This window comes from Achroia grisella, unplaced genomic scaffold (assembly GCF_030625045.1).
Source record: "Achroia grisella isolate CSIRO2021 unplaced genomic scaffold, CSIRO_AGI_Agris_v1 utg534, whole genome shotgun sequence".
Classification (NCBI taxonomy): domain Eukaryota; kingdom Metazoa; phylum Arthropoda; class Insecta; order Lepidoptera; family Pyralidae; genus Achroia; species Achroia grisella.
The window spans coordinates 1,743,315-1,753,803 of NW_026712920.1; the positions used below are offsets into that span (position 1 = coordinate 1,743,315).

Sequence of the window (10,489 nt, forward strand, 5' to 3'; positions counted from 1 at the left end):
AACTTACATTGTTGTAGCTAAAATCTAATTTTTTTATGTAAACGCGTTACTACAAAAAACTTGAAGAAACTTTTTTTTTAAGGTATAATAACGTAACGTACGTACGTGTTTTTTTTTTACATAACATCCCTATAAATGAGGATACTGTGATTTTTTGTATACTTACTAATTGAAACGGTATATTTTCTATTTAGTAATTATATATATGTATTTAGTTAAAGTGAGGTTCAAACAGGCACTCTACTAGTTTATAAATAAGATAATAATAAAAATGACTTGATTCTAATCATTAAGATATCTGCGCAATATCTTGTTGTGATGATAAAGCTATGACTAACTATATAAGTAAGCTATGGTTTAAATTAAAAATACGTAATTAATATATTTTGTTAACAATAATAATGTATTCGATTCTCTTTACCGACCTACTTTAAACAAAGAACAATAGTCCTTAAATATAACAATTGAAATTCATACATAAAATCACAATTTACATTAATAAAATATTACATGAGCAAAAGCTCATTAAGTACAATCTTCACAATATCGACCATTGACACCTACTATTTTCATACACCACCGATGTAACAAAGATGGCACATTCATTCGTAACACCATTCTGGCACAAATAACACTTATGGCACACTTTCGCGTAATCCTACCCGCCGTGCATCCCTCTCTTTATGACACTTGCGTATTTTAACGCAACACTATCAACACGCAACTGCGTATTCGTGCCCGCACTACGTAGTGAGGGCGTCGCTTAACTTTTATAGTATCACTTGCGTAATTTACCCCAATCTCACATGTACACATGCTGACAAAACGCAATTGTGGTCTTGTACGCACTATGTAGTGTGTTTACGTTACTCGTCGCCTTTATAATTACACTCAACAGCTACTTTTATACGACACGTTCTTTCACCTGCGATCAGGAGCTCATTCAATTTAGCGCGAGAAAGCCAGCGCCTGCAATCCTAATTGATTCCATTTTACTTATTTGTTTTCACTCTCTGATTCATGTCTTTACACTTTCTTTTAAAATTTTCCTTATTATTCCAAATATTTTACTTTCCAAAGACACGTTTTAGATTTATACATTATCAATTACTCTATCTGCTAATAGTCTGCCAATTTGTAATGATCATTAATTATTACAAAAAGGCGCTAAAGCTCGCACGATTACAGAACGCGGGAATGCTAGAGTTAGCGGTGTTCGCGGTCTTTCTCGTTCTCTTTGTCTACATTTACATACACATTATTTCCTGCGTGAAAACCGATTCGCGCGTGAAAGAGCGTAGGTGTAGAGGCAGCTATTGTCACTATATATGACAACTTTTACATGCGTAAACTTATCCGAACTACGTAGTGTGAGTGCGTAAATTGTCGACGGTATACATAACACTTGCGTAATTGTACCCAATGTCACCAGTACATATTGTGACAACTATCACCTGCGTAATCATGTCCGAACAACATAGTGTGTTACTTGTCACATTGCGGCACAAGCTGCTCGCTGTCGTCATCGCGGCGGATGTGGGGCCTCCTCAGTGGCCGTGGATGTTGTAATAGCGAGAAACGCTCGCTCTGTGGGCCCGGCTTCTTAGCTAAAGCGTTACGGAGATGGGTCTCACCTGAAATGTATGACGAAGAGTATAATTTAGAGAGACGAGGTTCTTAGCATTAGCAGAGAGAAAAACCTCGGAGTATCTCTCTCCGCCACACTATGGACGGTTAGTTCGCGGTAATCGTGACTCGGGTGTAAATATATGGAGCCCCTTTGCGTAGATCAACACTCACCTTCACCGCTCGTGTTTCTCTTTCTGTCCATACAAATCTGAGAGGAAAATGCTAGTGCAGCTTTAGATGCACATTCTATTATAGAACTGAGGTTCTAGACAAGACAAGATGTTTTTGAAGATTGTAGACAGATTTCGATGCACTTGCTCCCATTTCGACATAATATAAATTAACCAATAAATAAGTTAATTCGTTTATAATATTTATTTAGTTTCATTGCAGTATATTGTTAGATGGTATAGCTATGTCATGAGGAGACCGGAAGACCACTTGACGAGAAAAGTTCTCAACCTCAATTGAGGACCGAAAAAGCGTGGACGACCCTGATGAACATGGATGTCAGTAGTTAGTAAGGACCTTAAGGACAACGGAAACATAGAGCTAGCTGGCTCTATGTTTATAATAACTGGAGACACCACTGGAGAAGAAAGATTAGGAGAGCCGACCCCAAATCAAAATGGGATAAGGCCGGAAGAAGAAGATTGCAGTATATTGTTTCCCATGATACAGTGAGCTTTACCAGTATTACACATTTAGTGTTTTCGAATATAGGAAATTATCTGATCTGGACGATGGAACACCTACATTCTCTGGGATCTTGTCCATTAAACAAGTTCCGACGGGTGCAATACCTAGGATTGAGAAGAGCTTGTTTTAGGAGTTCAGCCTTTACGTTTTTTCTACTGTATCTGTATAAAACTGCCATTATATATACAGGCTAATTAACCTGACTTGCAGCTCATCCTAAAACATATGCCCCCCAGCGAATATGCGCCAGTTAGCGCAGTCCCATTGACCCATTACTTTACTACCTATTAAAAAAATACTAGAGAGGACATACCGGGTAGTGATAGCGGTCGTCCACACAGCATGAGGTCGTGGGAGCGCGGCGACGCTGAACGTGATGAGCGTGGTCTGCTGCTGTTCCGCGACTCCTCACCTCGGTCTCCACGAACTCCTCGTCGGGGAGATCGAGACCCTAGCAGCTCCTGTATCGGCCCACTCACGTATTATGTTGCATGTTATGAAATAGAATTCATAATAATATTTATCCAAATATAATCAATATAAGAACTTTTGAATAGTCATATTTTTTAATCTACCACTAAGTCTGCGTTCAAATGAGTGGTAGAATAAAAAAAACATAAATAATCAAAACTGCTTATATTTAGTCCTGAAAATAATCACGTAATATCGACGGTTTGAATTTATATTTAGCTTTACGTCCGATGGTTTATTTCGCACGAAACAAATATCATTATTTTTATTGGTCTGAATGTTTTTTGAGCCAAGGTTCGAATCCCTAGTGATGCCTCGACAGAAAGATTATTACAACTATGTGCAAGATCTATTTAAGCAATATAAATAACAAGTGAACGCTGTAATACAAAACTTAATAAATTATATTAGTAGTTATTTTAGTTTTAATCTAATTCTACTGAAAAGTATAAAAATAAATATAGCAATATTTTAGAATACTCAGTTGTTCATATCAATATTATAAAACAACATTATATTTGCTGCTAAATAAAATATGTTTTGTATGAAATAGTGCTTTAAATTTTTGTAGTATTGCATATTTGAAAACAATAAAAGTAGTATTAAGAGTTGTTCAGCAATTTTCTCTTTACAACTTCCTTATTGCAATCACCCTGTATCTTCAACTGAGTATAATAAAAATTGTTATCTTAGCCTTAATAAATATACTGCATTACATTAATATAAGGAAGTACAGGTAAAGTGGAACAAAAGATCGAAATTATTGCATAACTAGAGTCCTGTCCCGACTTCGCTCTGGTGCTCATATATTAATGATTTTTGTATGTATTCACATAATGAACAGCCTGTATCACTCTAGAATAGTCTAGAACAAGGGCCACCTATAAATTACGTCACACGTTGTCGAAATGTGACTTTGTGTGACAAAGGGTAGTCTTAGGTTTCGTGACGACATATTTCTAAATCTAATATATCTAAGTATTAAAACATGAATTTTGAACTTTTGAGAACAGTGAAAAAACGATGCAGTTGTTTTACAGTTTACCATCTTGATAATAAAAATCGCTCTTTATAATATTAGCATAGACTATCAACCCATTTCTACCTGAGTGGGGTGCGAGGTAGGAGGGTATAATATACACAATATGTAGGGGTTGAATGCACAGCGCCAGTAAATATAATGAAATATGAAAGTAAAAAATATATATTTGGTAAAAGTATGTAATATTATGTTATCTGTGGTAAAAGTAACAAGGCACTCACATACGATATATCAAAAATAAAATTACGAACAATATTAAACATTTCTTTATATAAAATTCAAATTGTCTTCTACCAATAACGGTCAGATATAAATTCAAGTTCGAACACAATAAGTATTCTATATTCATCTGAAATAATGTATATAAACTCGTGTCTTTCACAAGATGAAATAAATTTTAAAATAGTCCCAGATATCCCTCCATATACATACATTCTAATTTATAAGGAATAAGTGCCAAAGTCCCCAACTTTGGCACTTATTATCAAAATGTGCTATAAATATTTTTATTATCTCTCATTAGAAGAAAATTGTGTTATGGCCCTTTACTACTCATTTATTATACGTAATATATTTTATTTATGCAAAACTATTGCTTTCTTTTAATTTAATCTATACATATAAAAGAAAGTCATGTTAGTTACTCCACTTATAACTCAAGAACGGCTGTACCGATTTAGCTGAAAATTGGCAGGGAGGTAGTTTAGAGCCAGGAGAAGGACATAGGATACTTTTTATCCCGTTCGACAGCATTCCCGTGTCAAGTCATGAAACGTCAGTCACTATAAAACGTGGTATAACAAAAAAGAATCAGACTTGGAATAACAAAACGCAATTGACAACTTATATATATAATATATGTACACCCGTGCGAAGCCGGGGCGAGTAGCTAGTGTTATAATAAAAATCACGGCATTTAAATATGTTAGAATCAAAGGTAAGTACATAATACACTTAAAGTAAATATTTAATTGTAATTTTTACGAGAATATTATTATAGAAACAGCGAAGTTGCATTCCAATTCCATTTTTCATTGCCTTATGTTGAATGCTAACAATATCCAATGAATTAAATTACTAGAGCAGATTTTATTAAGGGTAGTAAACACCTAACAATTTCAGTAATATTATAGAGTTTGTGAGTATGATTGAATAGATGGATACGCAATAGATTTTGAAGCGGTTATTTTAATAGATAGAGTGATTATAGAGAAAGATTTATATATATAATACATGTACACCCGTGCGAAGCCGGGTCGAGTAGCTGGTATATTAATAAATACAAAAATATTCAATTATGAGCACCCGGGCAAGCCGACATAGGCTTCTAACAGAGGCTAAAGTAGGCTCCTAATAAATGTATAAAAAAACACAATAGCTGCCTTACAAGAAATATTCTTTCTGGAGCGATTAGGAACGCGCATGTTTTAGGGCGAGAAAGTCAGCGCGCCCAAACATATTTTATTATTCACAGATACGTATAAGATATGATCAATAACTCTATAATTATGTCTTTGTTTCATAGTCAGATGTCCGCCATTCTGCAATGATCATTAATTATTACAAAAGGACGGTAAAGCAACGCACGACTGAAAAACGCGGAAAGCGCGAGCTGGCGACGAGCGCGGTGTTTCTCGTTCTCTTTATTTACATTTACATGCACAATTCTACGTGCATATTCCCGCGTGGAAGAGCGTGTAAAGACAGCTTTGTTACATTAGAAAATAAAGGCTAAAGAAAAAAAAAGTAAACTAAAAGTTAAAGTTCGGCCGCTCAGTGTTTGCATTTCTGAGAGGTCGGGATTGACCATTCAACTGTTTGTTTTTGTAGTAATGTGACCAAATAACCTTGAATCAGCGCCGTCTAATGTGATTTTAAAACATATTGTTTTTATATTTGTTTAGTAACAAATAGTTAATAATTTTAGCCAAAATTAATAGGTTAATTGTAAGTTGGAATAATGATTAAATTTTTAATGTTATCACTCGTTAATAAGGCAAATAAAAGATATTTAAAATTTTGCCGTAAATTGTACGTCAGTTCAAAGTTACATCGGCCATTCGATCCTGCCCTGTCTGAAACGCAAACTCTGAGCGGCCGGACTAAAAGATAATTAGTTAAAAGAAAGACAAAGTAAATTAGTTTCTTTTCTATCAACGCATAAAGTTCACTATCGTTTTGTTCCACGTGTTGATGTGCAGAAGCGATTAGTGCAAACATACAGGAAGGACAACACATAAATATATTTGTTAGTAACCTTATCCTGGGAATTGACTGAGTAAGCGCTATACGAGACGGGGCTGTCAGCGAAGTCAAACGCACTCGCAGCGCGGTATGACAGCGGGTCTTCGGTAGCATGTCGGTACAAACATTGTATTAATGCTGGTAGTAAGGTGTATAGCCATGAGTATGTAAATATAGGGACTTGTAAGCAGGGTTGCCAACTGTACAATATATATATAATTATTTATTTTACTTTGAGTAACTTTATTATACCCATCATGTGTATGATATACAATTTTCTAATACAAAAAAAAAGTAATGGTAAATGGTTACGGTAACCAATGGACGCCTGAAGCATCAGCGGCGGCACATGACATGGCTGGTGCTATAAAAGGTTTTGTAATATGAAACTATTAAATAAAAATTGTGATATTTACATAAATAAATAAATAACATTGAAGCGTATGTTTGTAATTTCAACTTAATGTATATGAAAGAATATACGGTTAATATACTTATGTAAAATAAACTAATTAAAAAAAAAAAGGTCTGGTCATCTGTTTGTTTCACAATGCCTATGTCTACCCCGTACAGAAGAAGTCGTGACGGTATGGTATATATGATTTTAATCAGTTTCACGAAAACTATCCATAACTTGATGTACCTTTGCGAATAATCTGTACACGGGACTTGTGCGTTAAAATACGAGGCAATACTTTCAAAGTTGGCAACCCTGCCTATAATATAGGTAAGTTAATTAGGTTAGCAAAAGGAATATAAATAAACTACATATCAAGCCGGGTATAGTAATTCTTGCTCGAGACGAATTGCAACTTTAACACCTTGCAATAACCACGTTGTTAATCAAGAAAATTTCTACTATCACCTCGAGTTTGTCAAATGCTTGTAAGCTTATTCCAGAAGATTATATATCATCAATAGCTACAAACAAAATATACTCTTGTACATATAAATTTAAAGCCCATTTCATTTTGTCCCGGTTTTAATACATAATGAAATATTATTGTCAGAGGCTTTCTGATACTTTGCAATAGCTTATTTAGACCATGTCTTACCAGCGAAGTGGTCCAAATCGTCGACCACCTTCGCTTTGGTCTACCATGACAAATTAATAAAAAAAACTATAGTTACCGTGCGGCCAGCTGCTGATGGGTGGTGGTGATCTGATCATGTGTTCATGTACTTCCTTCAGGGTGAGTGGATCGTCTTCCACGAAGTCTAACGCGGTACTTCCAAATTCCTGAATATTTTATATTTATTTAGATGTCTAAATATTAAGGACCATTCAAACAGAGGCAATTACGGAGGCCACAGCCAGAGGTCGTTATAGAAATACAATTTGTAACTGTATATTTAATTTTAATTTAATATTAATACATTAAATATTCTAATAATTAATTACGTCTATGTGATTTGACTTCCGTGACTCAAGGAGCAAAGGAACGGATACTATGGAAAAACTTAGAGTAGGCCTATGTCACATCACGACAAACTGTTAACATTCAGATAGAAAAAAAAAACAATGAATTAATATCTAACAGGACCACAGGTACTGCAAAATATATGTATAAATTTGTAAAGTTAAAAATGAACAGTAATATTATTATTATGTGATACTTTCACATTGGACGAATCAAATCTCAAATCTATTGCTGAGGTGCCCACCTCGACGAGGGAGGTCAGGTGTTCACGTCGGTGCCTCTGATTCGGCAACTTTCTTAAAAGCGGACCGAACATGGAACGGTGACTGTGCTGATGATGTAATATGACAAGGATGCCACACTATGCAGATCCAGGGTTGTCACTCTATGTAACAAGCCTAGGTGGTCCAGCTAAGTAAAGCTAAGCAATCACGATTGTGTGCACTGAATCCCTCGCCCCTCGGTGTATCCGCGTGAAAAAAAGTGTCGTGTAAAGGCAGATTTCGAAGGATGTTTGTACTTTTTTACACCTTTGTTTACATTATTGATTACTGAAGTTTTACTAGGAATTTCTTTTTTTGTAGTAATAAATATAGCACTTGTTACTCAGGTATAGTGTAGCATTTCATTGGAAAAGATTTTTCTTAATTGAACCTATACTTTTTGGGTATATTCATTACAAAACATACAAATTTTTTCTCTTAATAATATCGGTGTAGAAAAACAACACATGTAAGTAACGGGATCTATTTTTTTGTTTTTGACAAAAAAAAACAATTAAAATTAAGTATTCATTACCTGTGACATGAGTATAGTGTCATCTGACTCACACTCCTCTGTGTGACTCTCAATTAAACTCTCTCTACTGGCCATTACTTGCTGCAATTAGATAAATAAAGTATTAAATAGCATGCTATTAGCTTCTGTCTGTGAATTTGTCCACATAACACACTAGGAAAATCCTCAAAATAATGATATGGACAGTGCCCATATCATAATTTTGAGGTCTTTTCTATTTCCATTTGAGCAAACTCTATAATACACAAAAAGATGCTGACGAAACAGCCACTTATGTGATCCTGAAGTATATAGTGGCTAGACATAATTCAAATATCTTTGGAAAGGTGTGGTCTCTCCGTGAACCCTGTGAAGATATATATAGTATTATTCTAAGAGGAATGTAGCTATTATAGTAGTATATATACAGCTGAGACTGCTGTAGTAGTCTCAGCTGTATATATACAACAGCCCAAACAAGAGGCTACTATTTATTCCATACATATAGACAAGGCCCCACCCCTAGAAACTAGCAATGCTATGAACTTGTAAATATCAAACATCATAATGATACTTTTAATTGTTACCATGTAGAAGTTGTTGAATTATTATTAATGAGGATTACACCCTTATTGCTCTTAAAATACTATATCAGGGCAACCTCCCTGCTGCCCCTCTGGAAACCATCATAGACAATTTCTAGAAATTTCACCTCAATAGACTAACTGACCTGACTTTGTGATCATGGTATCATAATTTACTGGTGCCCCATTAGCATATACCATCCCAGTTACGTCCATGAAAAAGGTGTAAAAGACTTACTTTTACATTAATATTATAGTTAAAAAGAAATATGAATAACTGTATAATATAATATGAGAATATTTGACAAACAATAGTACTATACAACAAGTTACTGCATAACAAAATATTAAATAATCAATGCTGTAATTAGGTATTATGTGAACCAACTGCATTCTTACATAATGTGCCTTGTAAATTTACTATTTACCTGTAAATATGGATTGTCCTGTCTTGACAGCCTTAGTGCTTCCATATCTTGGGCTATGTTTCTCGTCCGTCCAGGAGTTAATAGAACAGCAGGAGAACCGCTCATTGGGGGAGACAAAACTAAAATGTTCACGCAACATAAGTAATTATAACAATTTACTAACATCTACATATGCCTACATTATTAAACATATAAACTAATTTACCGGAAAGAGAATCGGTACTGCCTTCCATTTTTGTAACAAATAATTGTTAAAATAATGTTAATTTAAAGAGAATCCTGAAGGTAAATTGGATAGATGAATACTATCGAATATTATAAACTTTTCACTATAAACTAATTTGTTACAAAACAAGGATGGAAAAATATACTCTCTGAATACATTTAGAATACTTTTGATTTATTTATTTGCGCATTTTATGTTTTTAAGAAGGAAATTCTACGAAAAACTGATAAAATAGATTGTAGCAGGTTGTCAGTTCATTTGACATGACAGTTTGATTGACATTACCTCATTTTGACATAACAGCAATAACTTTGTCGTAGATGAAGAATAGACATAATTTTGTGTGAAATGGGGAATTTAACTGTATTAATAAATCAAATACGAAATAATCATCTAATACAAAATTAGAAACAAACAAATGAATAAATTATTTTCTATAATCGATATTATGAGGTTCGTGTAAGAGGTGTGAGCGAAATCAATTCTTTACCTTTGTTGTTTTCTATTTGTAACAGCTAAATAGTTGTAATGTAAAACATATATTAGAGAAAACTGTTCTTTTTTTTATAATAATCTACATTAAAGGTATATGTCGACTAATTGTAGAATAAAAAAAGTACGGTCGTTATTACCATATAGTATGTTGCATTCATAGGGTAAGAATAGGCAATACCACAGATAATATTACATAGTAATACTCTAGTATAACAGAGTCAATACTGCCTCATATTCATCTATTAAACACTTTCCGCCTTAATTTTATGTATTTATTTCACTATAAAAGTTGTTATACCTACTTATTGTTCCGTATTTGTCGATTCACCACTCCTCTGATTCTAAAATCCTATCTATGAAAGTAAACTTACAGGGTAGTCGACAGTCAACTTCAAAGCAGCAATAACATCTGTATTAATTCTCTTTTCAAACTATCTAGAAACAAATTAACAATATACGCATGAAATTTCGTC

At 34.1% G+C, this 10,489-nt stretch overlaps 1 protein-coding gene across 1 annotated transcript; it reads right to left on the reverse strand.

The window, feature by feature from the left end:
- Positions 1-115: 115 nt before the first annotated feature.
- LOC131847442 (uncharacterized) lies at positions 116-9,717 on the reverse strand. Its single transcript, XM_059197030.1, has 7 exons — positions 9,501-9,717; positions 9,296-9,414; positions 8,305-8,385; positions 7,217-7,325; positions 6,099-6,187; positions 2,642-2,789; positions 116-1,634 (listed from the first exon to the last, which is right to left on the reverse strand). The coding sequence occupies exons 1-7, from the start codon at positions 9,526-9,528 to the stop codon at positions 1,486-1,488; spliced, it is 723 nt and encodes a 240-aa protein (XP_059053013.1). The 5' UTR covers positions 9,529-9,717; the 3' UTR covers positions 116-1,485.
- Positions 9,718-10,489: the final 772 nt, after the last annotated feature.